We start from the raw sequence: 19,311 nt of genomic DNA, 5'->3' as shown, positions 1-19,311 counted from the left end.
GGTTTTTTTTTTTTTTTAAGGTTTTACTTATTTAAGTAATCTGTACACCAACGTGGGGCTCGAACTCATGACCCTGAGATCGAGTCACGGGTTCTTCTGACTGAGCCAGCCAGGCGCCCCTCGTTTTGTGGTTTTATCAAACCTGCTTATTTACAATCCTCTTTAAAACAAACAACTCTTTTTCCAAAAAGCACAATAGTGTGGGCCTGGGAATATTATGAAACCCAATACAGACACCTTTCTAAAGGCTATACAATACTCCAAAGTCAAGTCCTCTTGTTTTCCTTCAGTTGCTCATTTAAATTGCACATCAGAAGATAAGAAATGCCAGAGCGTATTTACCTGTACTTGCCTTTCTTCCTTTTTCTGAGGTCCCCTGGTTGCCATTACTTGTGACATAATTGGAGAGAAGACTGCCTCCATTCTTGGGGTTTTCCTTGTTACTGGTGGATATCTGATCAGCAGCTGGGCTACTAACATTCCCTTTCTTTGTGTGACTATGGGACTTTTACCTGGTGAGTTCACGATAAAAATAAGACTGTAAAAGATGGAACTAGGAACCTTCCCTTTTACTGTCTTGTCCATGGGCCCAAAAGGCCTACTTAAGTTATCTCAGTTCCAGGAGAATATCTCATCTGGTACCAAGCCACTTCATGTGATTCCAAGCTACTGTTTTTCTTTTTAGGTTTGGGTTCTGCTTTCTTGTACCAAGCAGCTGCTGTGGTAACTATCAAATACTTCGAGAAACGATTAGCTCTTTCTACAGCTATTGCCCGTTCTGGGATGGGACTGACGTTTCTAATAGCACCTTTCACAAAAGTCCTGATAGATCTATATGACTGGACAGGTAAGTCATTCTGTGTCTGAACCATCAACTCCACAAGGTATGTTCAGCTCTTTCCCTCTAATGAGTGGAAGTGAAGACTTTTTGAGCCAAGGAAGAAATAAGCAGGATTTCTAAAGTAGCGTAAACCTGTGCCTCCCCTTCCTTGGAGAACACAGCAGAAGGCATGTTGAACTACTTGCAGGCTTCGCCACGGACCACCCCAGCAACTCAGACTTCACACGGTTCAGGTCTGAGGGGATGGAGGCCACTCTGTGAAGCTGGCAAAACACCTTGCAGGGAAAGTGATACTCCTGGGGACACACGGATTCCCTCCTCCTCTTCTACCGCTAAAGCACTCACTTTTCAAATATTCTCTTAAGAAAAAATTCCACATTAAAAAATACCTCATCCGACTCACTAAAATAGACCGAGAAAAAGAAGGGCGTAAACAGAGCATTATGTTCCTAAATCTTTTATATACCATCAGCTATAAATTTTTCAGAAATGAAAACCATTCACTCCACGATTTTCTTTGTGCCTGACCTAAAACATTCGGATTAAAATAATCTTAAATTACTGGAAAAATATATGTATATGTACATGTACATATATAGGAATATATACAAACCTGTTTCTACCTACAGAGCCTTACAGTTGATGCTTTCCTTTCCCAAGTGAAAAACTACCAGTGGTTTCATGGTAAACAGAACCAGCTGGCAAATCCGTAAGACAGGACAGCAGAATCTACAGCCAATTCCATCTCTGAAAGCACCACACACAACCCACAGCTTTGGTCAGACCATGCTGAAACCAAGCAACTACTCAGCTTCCAAGGCAAGACTGGCATCTGTCTTCTTTCAAGGAAATTAAAAATGGCATGAGATGAAAGGCTGGCCCCTCTCCTAAGGCAGTTTCCGAATGACTCTCATCATCTAACTCTAGAATTCTGTATTTTCTATCCTTAAATCTATATCCCCACTTCAGGATATCTTAAATCCCTATTTAAAACACACCGTAATTTTCTAACACTTCAAATATCCACCCCCCCACGCTCCCCCAAAAAACTATTCTTTCTTCCTCTCGCACAAATAACACTCTCTCCTTCCACATCATCTCCTGGTGCAGCTTTCTGGTTTTCTATTTTCAAAGGACGCCCTGTTTTCACAAGGATACAGTGGTGTGTAGGGCTAAAAATGAAGTCAACAGATTTAGATACTTCAGTTAAATTTAGGGGACAAAGTAGTGTTTTCAGGAATCACTGCACTGTGACTGAATATATCTGTGGTGGGGCCCCTTCTGAGCCTAAGAACACAGAGTATTGTGAAATGAGAGGGGCCATTTTTAACCTAACTTCTCACTTTCTCTCCCCCATTTAGGTGCTCTTATACTACTTGCAGGGATCACACTGAATTTGGTGCCTTCCAGTATGCTCCTAAGACCCATCCATATCAAAAGCAAGAACAATTCTGATATTAAAAATAAAGGCAGCAGCTTAGCTGCAAGTAATCCAGGGGCAGTGGGTGCGACAGAAACGTCATCCTGCAATGAGACACAAGAAGCCACCATCAGGGACAGTGCTCTGCAAAAGGCCGGACAACCTCGTACAAGTTTAACAGTCTCACAAAACAGAGAGTTCAACAACGAGCCTAACAGGGACAGTTATGAGAAAGAGGCTATTTCATGGAGCTGTAAACAAAAACTCTGTGACCTCTCCCTTTTAAAAAATCCTTTCTTCTACATATTTACCTGGTCTTTTCTCCTCAGTCAGTTGGCATATTTCATCCCTACTTTTCACCTGGTGGCCAGAGCCAGAACATTGGGGATTGACATCATGGATGCCTCCTTCCTCGTTTCTGTAGCTGGTAAGAAAGCGCACTTTGACTTCAAGCTCAAAAGGAAAATGAATTTTACAAAAATTTATTCGATTTTATAAAAAACTAAAGAAAAACAATTTTTTAAAAAAAGGAGTTATGGGAGGGCCAGAAAAAAGGAAGTCTTTTGAGGCTGGTAGGAGCACCAGGCATGTCCCTCCACAGATCTCTGTCACTGCACCTTGCACACAGGAGCTCTATACCAGACAGTGGCCCCTAAGCAAGTCTTGTTCATTTTCATGTCCATGTCTGTCTGACACAGTACACATTAAGTATTTATTGCATAAATACTTGATTTTAAAAAGTAGGCAACAGCCACCTCCCCGAAGCAGGAAAAGCATAGGCAGACAGCACAGGGCTAGATTGGTTCTAGAGCTTCGACTTCCTGGGTTCACATTTTGTTCTGTTATTTCCTAGCTGTAGGACCTTGGGCAAGTTACTCATGTTCTCTGTGCCTCAATTTCCTCATCTGTTACCTATTCTCAAAAGGTTATCAGGATTAAATGAGCAATGCATGTAGAGTTTAGAATAGTGCCTGGCCCATCATAAGCATTCAGTAATGTTCTATTAGTATGGGTAGCTAAGAATTTTTCCCCTTGCACTCATAGTAAGACAGATAAATATGCCCGTTAAGGTCATTCACTAATGGACTGGGCATCATTTTTTTTTTTTTTAATTAGAATACTGTTAAAAATGAAAACTATCATTTTAGTTGAGTATTTATAAAAATGTAAGGAAGCAAAATGCTTAATTCAAAAGAGGTGGATTCTCTCAATGGACAAAATAGGTAGCCTAAAAAAGTGAATTGACATGGAACGGGACTATTCTAAATATGTGGAAATTCTATGTAGCTTGATGTTAACTTTTCTCTAATTTCTTGAAAAGACTGCTTACACAGTCCTTACAAAACTGACTATACGCCATTCCAACTGCAAAGACACCCACTTCAGTCAACTAAAGCTTGTGTACACAAGAAATACATAGCTAAACTGTTTTTTTTTATTAAAATGTCCGGTAGTCATCAATTTAGATCAGATTAGGCTATGCAATGGGACCAAAGAACATAACAAAAAGTTTCCATATGTATCCTAGGAAGTAACTGTAAAAAGAGAAATAGTAGTATGCATTTTCTGTCCCCCACCCTTTTTTGTGAAGCAATTTAGGAAGAATTTACAGTACAAAGCAACTGTAGCTCCTGCTACTCTTGGTGAAAATGTTCTATTATTTAACTGCTACATTAGTTTATAATCGATAAAAAATAAGAATATCCTGTTATCATGAAAGAAAAATATGATTCTCAAATTTTATTCAAGTTTACACCATAGCTCCAATGTTCAAAATGATCACACATTTCCAGATTTCCTACTTATTTCCAAAAAAAAGCAAAACAAAACAGATTTCCTATTTCCAAGCATAATAACCTTGAGGGGAGCACTTAATTACCAAAACCTCAGGTACAACCATAAGAAAGAGTCCCAACATCTATTTTTATTTTCAACATAAGACTTTATTATTTATAATGTCCAGTCTTCCACCATCTGACTCCCCAGCACACTGCCCAGAGGGTCTCCCAGTCTTTTAGAACTCTCTCCCCCTCACCTTCAGGACCTCTCTGAGGAAGGCTTCCTGAGCGCTGGTGCCTCTGTAACCAGGGATTCCCAGTTAGGTGGAACAAGCTTTCCAAACCCGATGAGGAAAAAAAACCAAAAAAAAACACCTGAGGGGTCTTCTACCCAACTCTGGAGGAGTCTTTTTCGGCATTGTATTAGATGTATTTGGAGTAGGTAAATAAATGATTGAATCTGATGACAGACAGATGAGACCATTTTTTGCTCATATGTCCTCACCTCAGGAAGAAGCTGTATTACTCAGGAGAAGAGGTCTTATGCAGTTACACTTTCCAAAGGGGCTAGGGAAACGGAATTCGGATTTCATAAGGTCTTCTCAATCTTGTTCCAGGTATCACTGAGGCAGTCAGTCAGATCATCTCTGGATGGGTTGCTGATCAAAACTGGATCAAGAAGTATCATTACCACAAGTCTTACCTCATCCTCTGCGGCATCACTAACCTCCTTGCTCCTCTGGCGACCACATTTCCATTACTTATGACCTATACCATCTTCTTTGCCATTTTCGCCGGTGGTTACCTGGCAATGATACTTCCTGTACTGGTGAGTAGACATACTCATTAACACTGTAGACCATTTAGAAAAAAGCACGTATTAATAATAACCTCCCCAAAGAGACTACATATTTTGTGTTAATTTTATAATTAAAAAAAAATCATATGCAAGGCCTCCGAAACCCTGTAGCTGTATCCTGTCCAGTTTTCATCTTACCCTTGGGGGAGGAATGGTGAGAGAACATATATGAGACAAAAAAGAAATGAAAGCAAAAAGGGGATCAGCAGGATTTCACTTTCTCAGTCCCCCAAAAGGTTAGGTTTGTGTTTGTTTCCTTCAGCTCCAGAAATTTCTTTGGCTCCTTCTAAGACACCATCTTGAGGAGTTCCTTGAGAGAAAAAGTGACTTCCTGACCAGTGTGGCTTCTCTCTTGTTGAGAGTAGTTCTATGTACTTTAATAGGGACATTGTTCATTTCCTCTCTACTTTTACCCCAAATTGACTTAAAGTCCTGGGCCCAAAGGAATGGAAATACTTCCACAAATATTTCATGGATTCTTCTGGCCTGATATCAATATTCGTGTAAGGGCTGTAGGATATTATATGAAGCTTATGTAAAAACCAAACTTTCTAAAGCTGAAATCAACCTGGAAAAACTGACTTCTTACAACCAATAGCTGGTATTTAGCCATAGGTGGATTTGAGAATACCACTGTCAGCTCAGAATGTAAATACCATTTCCTAATAGAGAAGAGCCGTGAGGATCAGGGAAGAAAGGTACCCCTGAGTTGTCTCAAAGATTTAAAATAAGAAGCCTCATAGTTCCTTACTAATAAAATTAGAACACTGCCTGCCTGGCATAATAACTCTTCCTTGTTTGCCTCAGCTCTTGTAGAATATCAAGGCAAAAGGCCAACCAAATCGCCTCAGAAGTCAATCGTTCATAGTATTTCTCTCTTTGCATGCACAGGTCTCTACAGAGTTTCACCTTCAATATGGCTAACACTGGATTCTAATCCCTACAGGTTGATCTGTCTGGGAATTCTAGAGTACACAGGTTCTTGGGACTTGCCGGTTTCTTTGCTGGGATGGCTGTCCTTTCTGGACCACCTATAGCAGGTAACAGCTTAGCCATATTTTGAGCAAACTTCAATAGCTAAAAGAAAATGCTGATCCATTATGAATGGTAACATGCAATGACAGTATCAGGTTAAAAGCCTGATGAGATCTCTGCTGTTCCTACACTCACTTTCACATCCCACCACCAACCCAGGAGAATCTGAGAATTCACTCAACAGATAATAAGAGGTTAATTAAGCAGCTTCTTACAGTATCTTGGGAGTCTCAGAGCAGGGATTATGTGTATATCTACTTGCCTAGGGAGACAATCCAGCGTTTTAGAAGATTCTCAAAGATCGATGATGCCTTAAACAAACCAACCAACCACTAGCATCTTTTATCTGAGCAGGAGTCATTACAGAGCTTGAAGGCTGCCTGACCCTTCTGCTCTTCAGATGTGCTACTACACAGCTTGTCCAGGGCTTTCCAGCATCTCTGATTTTCCAAGAGGGATGATGGAGGCCCTTCATACTCTATCTGGTCCGAGGGTGGGAGGATACTTGGCCTACAGGCCAGAATCTCTGTGGAGAGGATGTGTGGGGCCCGCCACTGGTGAATATTAAATACAAGCGCAGGAAAAATTGGGGGAGTTCTGATATTTAAGCTAGCTTTAAGACTAAAGCATTGTTTTGTATGCAGGTTTAACTTAAATGGACATTCCGTGCTTGCTGAACATTTAATCCAAGACTCTCAAAAGACTACTCACACAGAAATGTTTTGAGGGAACAGACTTAAACTTTAGTATTTTACATACTACAGGTTCTCAATGTTTAAATGTCTAAATTACTACAGCATTTCCAATCACCCACAAAAAGGTATTCAGCCTAAAACTTCCTTTTACTTCCTTCAGTCCTGAAGTGAAACAGAAAAAAATACAATCTTGCCTCACTATCTTTGTTTAAAAACTAAATGCTATTTAGGTTTGCACCTAAATGTAAGACCTAGAAAAGGCAAACAGCAAAAGGGAAAGTATAAAATTAATCACAAAAATTATTACTGAATGGAAAAAAACACACCATTATCTGATGTTCAATTTAGGTGTATCTCTTCTAAAGGAAAAGTTTATACAAATATACAACCAACTCCTACTTGTGTTTATGAGCCCACCTCTGCCCATGTGGTCTAGGTCAGCCTACACCTCACACCTGGAAAGCAGGCTCGAATTTTAAAGTCAGGCCCAGGACTGTGACGTAGGGGCTGGTAACAGGAGACTAACACCAGATGTGCTTAGCAGAGCAGCTCTATGGTTGGTGCCCAGGTCAGCGAGCTAGAAAAAACAGAACTCAAATATAGCTTGCCGATGCATTTTCTCAATCTTGATCCTTCTTCAATGGCCATTCCCGTGATGCCTTAAAACTTTCCAAGCCTATTAGGCCCAAAATATAGGGAGCTAACAAATACCAGGGCACAGAGTATCTTATTCAAAAGATAAAAACATGTAATATGTTTAGAGATTTCAAGTTTTGTATGTTTTTATATGTATCTTAAAATGTTTATTATTTTAAAACTTATTTATTTCAGAAAGAGAGAGAGAAAGCATGCACGAGTGGGGGGCAGAAGGGGCAGAGGGAGAGGGAGAAGCAGGCTCCCCGCTGAGTGTGGAGCACTAAGCAGGGCTCGAACCCAGGACCCCGGGATCATGACCAGAGCCGAAGGCAGACGCTTAAACAGACTGAGCCATCCAGGCGCCCCTACATCTTAAAATGTTTAAAGAGTTCAATACATGAGAAGACAAGGCAAGTTTTGTGAGGACTATTACTCTAAAGGGAAGAACTAGAGATGTGTGTGTGGGTATTGAATCAATTTGTTGGGTCATGATCTTTTAAATTTTTTTAATGAAAAAGAACAGATGAGGGGTGCCTGGGTAGCTCAGTCGGCTGAGTGTCCAACTCTTGGTTTCAGCTCAGGTCATGATCTCAGGGTCCTGGGATCGAGCCCCGTGTCAGGCTCCGTGGTCAGCATGGAGTCTGCTTAAGTTTCTTTTTCCCTCTGTCCCTCCCCGCTGCGCTCGATCTCTCTCTCAAAAATAAATAAATAAATCTTATTAGGAAAAGAAAAATAGACTACAACAGATTAAAAAACACTGTGCATCACTTTATTTTAAATGTTTAGTTCATACACACACACACACACACACACACCTATGTCATATAAAATATATGTGATGTAAAACATATTTCTTACGGTTAATGAGTCAAAAAAATTTACAAGCCTTTTATTACCCAACGTCCACAATACCCTAGCACTATATGTGAGGATAAGGAGAGCTCATGAAAGAATTTTTACCCACCAATTCTGAAAATATTATCTAGGCAATCATAAATTTTATAAATTCTACAAAATAGTCAAAGGAAGTGATAAGGCTGTTGCTGATAGCTTATGTACAGATTTTTAGTCTAGGAGTTGCTCACAGTATCTTAAACAAGATTAAAATAATACAAAATTCAGTTAAATTTCCTTCTCTATACCATGATCTCTCATTGACTGCAACGCTGTGCTAAGCATCTTGTTAAAGGGAGAAACTTCAGTAAAGTCCTTACTCATGTAAGCCATTCCTCTGTGAAACAACAAAGAGAATTTTACAAAGGCCATTAGATTTGTTCCTAACCTTTGACTCCAGCAGCAAGGACCAAAGAAACATCAAAGATGTTGATTTACAGATTCACTCAGCTCTCAACAGGTATGGGCAGTCACTTTATCATCTTCAGCTTTAACTACATCAAAAGGCTTACTGGTTATAAAGTATTACAGTCTCAACCAAATTTAGATTTTCCGCATGTAGGAGATGCTCATTTTGTACTTACCTAGATCTGTTATCAAATTGCAGAAGTTGAAATTCCTACAAAACATTACAGGCATTTTTAAAATTAGGAATCTAGCAAACAGTAAAATTTTTCACAATAACCCTCAGTTAACACTAGTTAAAAACTGTAACATTAATTACATTAACAGTATTTTTCTCCTTCCTGTATGGAAATGAAAAAGAAAAACAAGTTAGTCCTATACAGCATGTTTTTTTTAAAGATTTCATTTATTTATCTGACAGAGAGACAGCGAGAGGGAACACAAGCAGGGGAGGTGGAGAAGCAGGCTTCCCGCCGAGCAGGGAGCCCGATGTGGGGCTCAATCCCAGGACCCTGGGACCATGATATGAGCTGAAGGCAGACACTTAACGACTGAGCCACCGAGGCGCCCCCTATACAGCATATTTTAATAATTCGAGGGAAGGAAAAAAAAAGCATAAGATACCCAAAGGAATCATATGACTGAGTTTTTAAAAAATACTTTTCTTTTAAAAAATATAAATAGAGGGGCGCCTGGGTGGCTCAGTCATCAGGTGTCTGCCTTTGGCTCGGGTCACGGTCCCAGGGTCCTGGGATTGAGCCCCACATCGGGCTCCCTGCTCAGCAGGGAGCCTGCTTCTCCCTCTCCCACTCCCCCACTACTTGTGTTCCCTCTCTCGCTGTGTCTCTCTCTGTCAAAAAGATAAATAAAATCTTTAAAAAAAAAAAAGTCAATACAGCATATGGGCAAGAAAATTTATTTATAGACCTTCATTAACTCTGAATATGATAAGAAACATAGTAGCAACAAAATGCATCAGATCTCGAATGAAAATGACAGGGACTGAAATGGAAAAAAGTGAAAAATTACTCCCCATACACACAGAGCTTCTTCCACCCCACAGCCCCTGCTATTCCTTTCTAACACTCCATGACAAATTCAGTGTTAGTTAATAATAGGATCTGCTTTAGATTAGGACAGTTTTTTAGGATTGTTCTAGGTTTCCTGACCTAGGGTGGTCAACAGAACTAAGTGTAGGCCAAATGTCACTGCTCATCCAAACCCAAGTGCTGTTTTTGCTGGTGGATGGCATCCAGAGCTACAAATTGGCCCAGATGGAAGCCTTGGAAGGTTGTAGAAAAATAAAAAGTACGGGGGCGCCTGGGTGGCTCAGTCGTGAGGCGTCTGCCTTCAGCTCAGGTCATGATCCCAGGGTCCTGGGATCGAGCCCCGCATCGGGCTCCCTGCTCGGCGGAAGCCTGCTTCTCCCTCTCCCACTACCCCTGCTTGTGTTCCCTCTCTTGCTGTGTCTCTCTCTGTCAAATAAATAAATAAAATCTTAAAAAGAAAAAAAAAGAAAAAGTACTGATATTTTAAAACCTTATTATATTTCTATTTAATCTCTGTTAACAAAAATGAACCTGCAAAAAGCAATATAAATACAAAATTCATGCCTTAAGCAAACAAAGCATATAATCATACTCACCAACATATAAGTAGGAATGTGAAATTTCTAATCTTGTATCCAAGGCATTTGATATGTGAGCCCAAAAATGCTAAAGGCTCAGTTTCACTTAAAAATAAAACCACCAAGGTTTTATCAGCTGCCTATAAAATAAAACTGAATATGCAGTTCCCCTCTCTTCCACATACCCTACCCACTGCCAACTGATGAATGCCTATATTATGCGAATATATATATTTTATACATATTTAAACCAATCACAAATATCTGAAAACTCCGTTAAACCACCATCAATAATTATTTGATCATAACTCGGAATTCATTCAATAATTATCAAGCAACTTATTAGCATAGCACTCTCCTAGCTGTTACGGGGAACACAGAAAAAACAAAAGTTATTCTCTTATATTCTCTTACAGTTCTTCCATAGCACCTTGGGTCATGGCACAGCACTGTCATACACTGCCAGAAATTAATACCAAGGACAATAGTCTAGAACCTCTAAATTTAGATTAGAATGTACATTCTTTCTCTACTTCATTAATTGAAAATTTGGTTAAGTCACTATAACTTGGCTATTGTGAAAACTGGTTAACTCTGTTTTACCTTTATTTTTTTTAATTTAATTCAAATTCAATTAATTAACATATAGTGTATTATTAGTTTCAGAGGTAGAGTTCAGTGATTCATCAGTTGTATTTAACACCCAATGCTCGTTACATCACATGCCCTCCTTAATGCCCACCACCCCTTTACCCCACCCCCCAATACCCCTCCCCCTCCAGCAACCCTCAGTTTGCTCCCTATGGTTAAGAGTCTCTTATGGTTTGTCTCCTTCTCTGATTTCATCTTATTTTATTTTCCCCCCCTTCCCCTATGCTCCTCTGTTTTATTTCTTAAATCCCACATATGAGTGAAATCATATAATTGTCTTTCTCTGATTGACTAATTTCGCTAAGCATAATACCCTCTAGTTCCATCTACGTTGTCACAAATGGTAAGATTTCATTTTTTTGATGGCTAAGTAATATTCCATTATACACACACACACACACACACACACATATTCTGCTTTACCTTTAAATGAAGACATCCTGAGCTGTGGTATAGTAAAAATGACCTTAAAAAAAACTGAAGCTTCACTCAATCAAGTAGGTTATTTCATAAAAGTGATTTTTTCCAATAAACTCAAGGAAAGCCATTTCTAACACTGAACAACCATAAGCTAGTTCTACTCCAGAGTAAGTTAAATAGTTCCTAAAGGAGAAGTACATCTCTCTCTTGCTATTATTTGTCAGCTTCACACCTCATCAGAAATACCATGGAGGGAAACTGGTAATTTTACACTAACTCTTCACCTGTGTTTTATAAGAGCAGACAATGGCTAAAATGGAAATTCATCCATCTAAGCTTGTCTCTGTCCCATTAATCCAGATAAGGTCATCTCCTCATGAAATGGTCACTCCCTCTCTCTATCTATTCTATCCTCATTTCAGATACAACATGAAACAAATACCCCACCTGCTCCTCACTCCATCTTTTATCAACCATGCCCTCTACAATTTTATCATCTTGGCCAATCAGTTGAAAACTTCTCTATGACCTGAAATTTTATTTGGAAAACAAATAAAACAACTCAACCTTTTGATTTACTATAAATCCACTTTGTAGGCTGGGGTAGGTGGAGAGAAGTAAGAAGGCAGAGCAGAGTTCTCTGTCCTCTAAATCCTGAGGAATGTATTATACCCTAAAGAATCAAAAGAAAATAATGCAGATCATTAATTACTCTGTGATTATTTTCCCCATAAACAATAAAGCCCCAAAGAATTATAATTTTATTCAGTATTCCTAAGATTGATGAATCCCTATAAAAACATCAAAAATAAAATCCAAATAGCTCTCAACTGTGGTTAAAAAGAGGGCAGGGGTGGAATAGTCTTTTCTTCACAAAGCCAAAAAAAATCAAGCTTCAAAATCCTAACACAGAACACAATCCTTTTTTTTTTTTTTAAAGATTTTATTTATTTTTTGACAGAGAGAGACAGTAAGAGAGGGAACACAGCAGGGGGAGTGGGAGAGGGAGAAGCAGGCTTCCCGCGGAGCAGGGAGCCCGATGCGGGGCTTGATCCCAGGACCCTGGGATGACCTGAGCCAAAGGCAAACGCTTAATGACTGAGTCACCCAGGCGCCCCCAGAGCACAATCCTTTTAATGAAACTCATAGCATAAAGCAAATACTTAAAGCACTCGTGGTAAATCTTACTTACATAGCGACTTTAGAGAGCACCTGTCTTAAAAGGCAGTGAGGCTTGGGGCGCCTGGGTGGCTCAGTCGGTTGAGCAGCTGACTCCTGGTTTTGGCTCGGGTAGTGGTCTCGGGGTGGTGGGATCAAGCCCCGCATGGGGTTCTGCGCTCAGAATCTGCTTGTCCTTCTCCCTGCTCCTCCCCCTGCTCTCTAATAAATTTTTTTAAAAACCTAAAAAAAAAAAAAGGCAGTGAAGTTTAAATTTCCTAAACCATGTTTCCCAAGATTTTTACCACCATAGCACATATAAAAAATGTTTATATAGCACGCCAGCTGGTGGCTCCAGTGACTCCAGGGATGACCAAAGATCATTGTCTCTGTACACCTTGGAAGTCTGCCCAACAGCTGGAAGTTCTGGTTCAACACCCGCTAGTCACGTACAGAATTTTCAACCACTAATTTGAACTAGCATCAAGGAACTTGGGAATTAATGGCCTTATGGGTATATTTCAAGTTTTAACCGGATGACCAATAATATACTTACAGTAGTAATCCTAATAAAAAGGATTCATGGGACACCTGGGTGGCTCAGTCAGTTAAGCATCCGACTCTTGATTTCGGCTCAGGTGATTATCCTGGTGTCATGGGATCAAACCCTGCGTCAGGCTTCATACTCAGCATGGAGTCCGCTTGAGTTTCTCTCCCTCTGGCCCTCCCCCTGCTCAAGTGCCCTCTCTCTTAAAATAAATAAATTAATTAAAAAAGAAAAAGGATTCATAACTCAGCTCAACAATCTAGTTCTGAGATATCAGGGGTACTATTTATTTATTAAGGATTTTTACTTATTTACTTGACACAGAGAGAGAGAGCAAACACAAGCAGGGGGAGCAGCAGGTAGATGGAGAGGGAGAAGCAGGCTCCCCGCTGAGCAGGGAGCCCGATGTGGGGGTCGATATCAGGACCCTGGGATCATGACCTGAGCTGATGGCAGATGCTTAACCAACTGAGCCACCCAGATGCCCCAGAGGTACTTTTTAGATGTTACACTCATTTTTAAATATATATGGCTTTGCCCAAAAAATGATGCAGAAGAGTTTAGAAGTGTTGACATCTAAAAAAATTTAGAACCCTATATTAAATATCGAGTTTGATAGACTATAAAAAAACTCATTTGCGGGTGGCTGGGTGGCTCAGTTGGTTAAGCGACTGCCTTCGGCTCAGGTCATGATCCTGGAGTCCCAGGATCGAGTCCCGCATCGGGCTCCCTGCTTGGCGGGGAGTCTGCTTCTCCCTCTGACCCTCCCCCCTCTCATGTGCTCTCTCTCTCTCTCATTCTCTCTGTCTCAAATAAATAAATAAAATCTTTAAAAAAAAAAAAAAATTCATTTGCAAAACTGTTTATGGAAGCTGAGCCCTACCTTAGTTTTTTTAAATTATCAAAGGAAATATTATTAGACATTCCTGCTTAAAATAAGGGTTACAGCCATAGACACAGGAAAATAATTTGGACTACAATTTTATTGTAAGACTTGACTGGGTCACGCCATGATGAATTATGCTTAAGGGAAGCCAATGAATCTGCACGATGAACATGCATCTCAGATGAATCTGGGGTAGGTAGTCTGTAAACACTGAGGAAACGCTTACAGGGCACTTGAGCTTAGGCAGTCTGTACCAGCTGCCAGTGAGTGTACTACTCCTCAGACTGTTGGCTACATACAGTAACACTCAGCATGGAGTGGACACTTAGATGGATGCACATGCTTCTGGATTATGGCTGGTATATTGTCTTTCTCTGTCATTCACAATGCTTTTGCTATGACCACAAAGGAACCCTGTCTTTTGAATGTCAACTTAGCTGTTTACATTTAAAGTTGTTAGAATATGATAGGTTCTCAACTACCAACCATCATTTCTTTTATTTATTTTTTTTTTAAAAGATTTTATTTATTTATTTGACAGAGAGAGACAGCAACAGCAGGAACACAAGCAGGGGGAGTGGGAGAGGGAGAAGCAGGCTTCCCGCGGAGCAGGGAGCCCGATGCGGGGCTCGATCCCAGGACCCTGGGATCATGACCTGAGCCGAAGGCAGACGCTTAACAACTGAGCCACCCAGGCGCCCCCATTTCTTTTAAAAATATACACGCAGGAGCCTTAGACTGTTTAGGGTTGAAAGTGCATTTGTAAACAGATTTTCCATACTGTTACCAAAAAAGCACAGAGATCTAATAAAATCAGACCAAATATACAGTCTTCTTTTACGGTGGTGGGAAAAGGCTGATTATTCTAACCAAATATAGTAGATGTTTCAATACTAATGAAACTCTGAATTTAACTTACTTAGTAACCATGTAAATTTAAGCTTATGACAGCTAATACTTCCACAAAACAGTCAATATGAAATAGCCCTACATCCTACATTTCACTCGTATTTGCGAATTTTATAAATAAAAAACTAAATACTCAACTACACATGATTAACCTACTGAATCGCAACTGGATCTTAGAAATAGAATTTTTAAAATTTACTAATATCTCAGTTATCAAGTATGAATAAGAGGAACAAATTTTTTATTTTTTATTTAAAAATTTTTTTTTAAATTTTTATTTACTTGAGAGAGAAGCATGAGCAGGGAGCCCGATGCGGGGCTTGATTCCAGGACCTAGAGATCATGACCTGAGCCGAAGGCAGATGCCCAAGCGACTGAGCCACCTACGTGCCCCAAGAGAAACAGATTTAAAACTAATTATTTCATTAAATGTTGTATGGAAATACATGGAGAGTTCTAAAATATGCCAGATAATTCCCTGCCCTGGCAAGAAAATATATTAAATATATTTTAATCTTTCAGAAACAACATTTTGACTTTAAAATGTGTATGTGATGGGGCTCCTGGGTGGCTCAGATGGTTAAATGTCTGCCTTTGGCTCAGGTCATGATCTCAGGGTCCTGGGACTAAGCCCCACATCGGGCTCCCTGCTTGGCAGAGAGCCTGCTTCTCCCTCTCTCTCTACTGTTCCCCCTGTTGTGCTCTCTCGCTCTGTCAAATAAATAAATAAAATCTTTAAAAAAATAAAATGTAGAGGGGAGGGGGGGTGGGAGGATGGGTTAGCCTGGTGATGGGTATTGAGGAGGGCACGTTCTGCATGGAGCACTGGGTGTTATGCACAAACAATGAATCATGGAACACTACATCTAAAACTAATGATGTAATGTATGGGGATTAACATAACAATAAAAAAATTAAAATGTGTATGTGAAATCAAAGGCTTATTACCAGTTTTCTAGGATTTATAAAGATCACCACCACCACCACCACCCATTTCCACTATTTTTACCTACACCCTCCTGACCTTTTAACAGCACAATCTACTTCCTTATCTAAGAATTACTAGTCTTTTCCAGAGCATTACTTCTAATATCCCTATCTTACAATTCCATACATCTCCTGTACTGGTGGGACTAAAGCAAGAATGACAAGGGATAGGAAAGGGTGCTGGTGCTTTCTATACTTCCTCCTTTCTAGAAATTTGAGACTGTCACCTACCTATCTCTTTGATATCTAAAGGGCAATCACAATCAACATAATACAAAGACTTGTCCTGGTCAGTTTCTCTCCACTTTTTTGCCTAACTCCAAGAAACATTTGAGGTCATTGATCCAACAATAACCCAGGGAAATGTCATGTAATTTTTTTATTTTCCGTTATGACAGGTGTCTAATGCATGTCAGCATGAAATCCTCAACACTGCTTTGTCATCCTTTTTGGTTTTCACCATGCATTTATAAATTTTCAACATAGTAAAAAGCAAGTTAAAGTCAGCTGAATGTAAGAGGCTATAAAACATTCCATTCATTCATTACATCAAGAACAGGAAACATAAAGCTAATGAAGCAAACAAAAAAACTGAATGTCTGTATCAGAACCAAATTAAAAAAACAAAGGACAGGAGATAAAGACATACACAATCAGACCAAAAAGAGAAGAGGGTATACACTACCCATTCAGTGAGAAATCATGTTCCAAAATATAAATGAAAAGATACAACATAAGCTCCATGAGGGCAGATATTTCCATCTGTTTCATTCACAGATATACCCCCAGTACCTAGAACTGTGTTGGCACATAGCACCAAAACTTCTTTGAATAAATGATCAGAAGAACAGCTTTAACTTTTTAAGGTATTTTAGGATTAAAAACCAATTTGCATCTACAAACATAATTTGCATATACTACTTTAGAAAAGAGGGTCTTAAGAGTGTGGTCAGTGGATACCTGGAAGTCCTAAGACCTTTTTACGAAGCCTCGGAGGTTAAAACTATCACAATAATAATACTAGGATGTTATTTGTCATTTCACAGGGCTGGCTTGTACAACAATGTTTAAGCCAATTCCTTGCACAAATATTCTTTGCCACCATACACTCACAGGTTTTTAAGGAAAGTGTTTCATTTAAAAAGTTCTGGTATGTGCCATTAGCCAAATGATTTTGTGGACCCACTTATTCTTGCTTTAAAAGAACATCTCGATTTCAGGGGGACTTACAGTCATCATTTAACCCACCTAAGTAGTCACTTCCTTTTTTTTTTTTTTTTTTTTAAGATTTCATGTATTCATTTGTCAGAGAAAGAGGGAGAGGAAGAGAACATAAGCAGGGAGAGTGGCAGGCAGAGGGAGAAGCAGGCTCCCTGCTGAACAAGGAGCCCCATGTGGGACTTGATCCCAGGACCCTGGGATCATGACCTGAGCCGAAGGCAGACACTTAACCGACTGAGCCACCCAGGCATCCCAAGTAGTCACTTCCTTTTCACATGGCTCTCACAGCCTCCTGAACCTTCCCTTCATAGCCCTTATGACATATGTAAGTCATGTAGTTAATACCCAACTCCCCATGAAACTGTACAGTCTGTGAGGGCAGGGAACACATCTGTTTTGGCTCATTACCATTCTCTCCTCCAACAACTAGCACACTGTTGGGAACGTAGTAAGTACTGAAATGTTTGTTCAGTGAGGGGAAAAAAGATAATCAATACTCTCACTTTTTTCTTTGGAAAATAGTAGTAATTCACAATTATTTTCTTCGTAAGAACAGTGGCTTTCTAATAAGACTCATCATAAAAGCAGGGGCACCTGGGTGGCTCAATCAGGTAAGCTTCTGCTTTCGGCTCAGGTCATGATCCCAGGGTCCTGGGATCGAGTCCACATCGGATTCTCTGCTCAGCAGGGAGTCTCTGCTTCTCCCTCTCCCTCTGTGCTCCCTCTCTCAAATAAACAAAATCTTAAAAAAAAAAAAAAAATATCGTAAAATCAGATTGTATACGTCCCTAATTTTCCCCAATTTCCACAGTAAGACTGCAGATGAGTTCTGAGTCCATGACGACTTTTTCCCCCACAGGGTCAAGTCCTTAACTCAGGTGGAACAGATTTAACTTCATCAATAGAAAATAAGGCAAGCAGCTAGACTAACTTCCTAATGGGTCACAATACATACTAGTAAGTACAGGAGGCTCCTCCCCTTGATGCAGTCGATGGCTGAGAATTACTACCTGAAAGGTCTGCTTCACTAACAGAGACCACTCCTTCCTTCCAGGCTGGTTATATGATCACACCCGGACATACACTGGCTCCTTCTACTTCTCTGGCATATGCTTTCTCCTCTCTTCAGTTTCCCTGTTCTTTGTACCGCTGGCTGAGAGATGGAAAAACAGAGCCTGACCAGAAAGGAAAAGGACTGCAATCAAGCAAGAGCTTAACAAAACACAATCTAAACTAAGAAGTCACTGGAAACAAAAGCTTGGAAGAAACCCATTTCCTCATTTGTAAAATGAGAAGGCAAACCAGATAATTTTTAAGGTTCCTTTTTGCTTTTGCATTCTGAGGAATGTCTAATTAATAGTGAGAGAAGAGTAATAGCAACTTAAACTAAGCCGTTTGTTAGTATTTAATCAAACAGGCTAAAATCTTCATCAGTCAAAACAACTACCTTAGGTATTAAGTAAAAATCCAAATAATAAATTATTACTTAATAATAAATTGACCAAACTCTCAACTGTGCCTTGGTAATTCAGCCACTAAAATATGTGGAGATGAAAAACCATTCTCATTAGCTTAAAGAAGTATTAAATGTAGCCACTGGCTGAGTAGGACTCTGAAATCTAAATGAGTATTAAAGCCTTGTTGAGTGATTAGAATGGTATACATCCTTCAGAAAGTTATCTTTCCTTATTAGAAGTAATTAGAAGTAATCTCTGTTTTTATTATTTTGTTTCCTAAATTTTCTATGATAAATGTGTATTGCTATGTAATAAAAAATAAGAATTGCCCAAAAGGGTGGGGGGGCACCTGGATGGTGCAGTTGGTTAAGTGCCCGACCCTTGGTTTCAGCTCAGGTCATGAGCTCAGAGTCGTGAGACTGAGCCCTGTGTAGGGGTCCATGCTCAGTGCAGAGTCTGCTTGAATTTCTCTGTCCCTCTCCCACTCCCGCTTGTGTGTGTGCTCTAAAATAAATAAATAAATCTTTTTAAAAAATTTAAAAAAGGGACATCTGGGTGGCTCAGTCGGTTGTCTCTGACAAATAAATAAGATCTTAAAAAAAAAAATTGCTAAAAAAAAAACACCTTTATTTCAAGATCATTTGAATAGTATTCCTGCCCATCCAAACAATATATTTTTTTTTTTTAAAGATTTTATTTATTTATTTGACAGAGAGAGAGAGTTAGCAAGAGCAGGAACACAAGCGGGGGAGTGGGAGAGGGAGAAGCAGGCTTCCCGCTGAGCAGGGAACCCGATGCGGGGCTTGATCCCAGAACCCTGGGATCACGACCTGAGCCGAAGGCAGACGCTTAACGACTGAGCCACCCAGGTGCCCCTATATTACT

The 19,311-nt window shown here is 39.8% G+C and overlaps 2 protein-coding genes across 5 annotated transcripts in view; one reads left to right on the top strand and one right to left on the bottom strand.

The window, feature by feature from the left end:
* Window positions 1–19,236, top strand: part of SLC16A4 (solute carrier family 16 member 4) — a 28,839-nt gene extending 9,603 nt beyond the window's left edge. For 2 of the 3 annotated variants that reach the window (XM_031027634.2, XM_081815635.1), the window contains 6 exons: window positions 372–515; window positions 686–847; window positions 2,203–2,688; window positions 4,657–4,868; window positions 5,845–5,938; window positions 18,024–19,236. In XM_031027634.2, the coding sequence (XP_030883494.1) occupies window positions 372–515; window positions 686–847; window positions 2,203–2,688; window positions 4,657–4,868; window positions 5,845–5,938; window positions 18,024–18,148 (1,223 nt within the window). In that variant the 3' untranslated portion in view covers window positions 18,149–19,236. Of the gene's footprint in view, window positions 1–371; window positions 516–685; window positions 848–2,202; window positions 2,689–4,656; window positions 4,869–5,844; window positions 5,939–6,577; window positions 6,663–18,023 lie in introns of those variants that run through there. The other variant, XM_031027635.2, reaches the window with a different exon arrangement.
* Window positions 3,970–19,311, bottom strand: part of RBM15 (RNA binding motif protein 15) — a 37,548-nt gene continuing 22,206 nt past the window's right edge. Inside the window, exons 4-5 of one of the 2 annotated variants that reach the window (XM_081815634.1) lie at window positions 11,829–12,662; window positions 3,970–8,777 (exon numbers count right to left, since the gene is read on the bottom strand). The gene's annotated coding sequence lies outside the window, so the exon portion shown is untranslated. The remainder of the gene's footprint in view (window positions 8,778–11,828; window positions 12,663–19,311) is intronic. The other variant, XM_006732837.2, reaches the window with a different exon arrangement.

The sequence above is a fragment of the Leptonychotes weddellii genome, chromosome 4 (genome assembly GCF_054177405.1).
Source record: "Leptonychotes weddellii isolate Sample4059 chromosome 4, ASM5417740v2, whole genome shotgun sequence".
Lineage (NCBI taxonomy): Eukaryota > Metazoa > Chordata > Mammalia > Carnivora > Phocidae > Leptonychotes > Leptonychotes weddellii.
The sequence above is the reverse complement of the archived record's forward strand: the minus strand, read 5'-3'. Positions and strand labels throughout refer to the sequence as shown.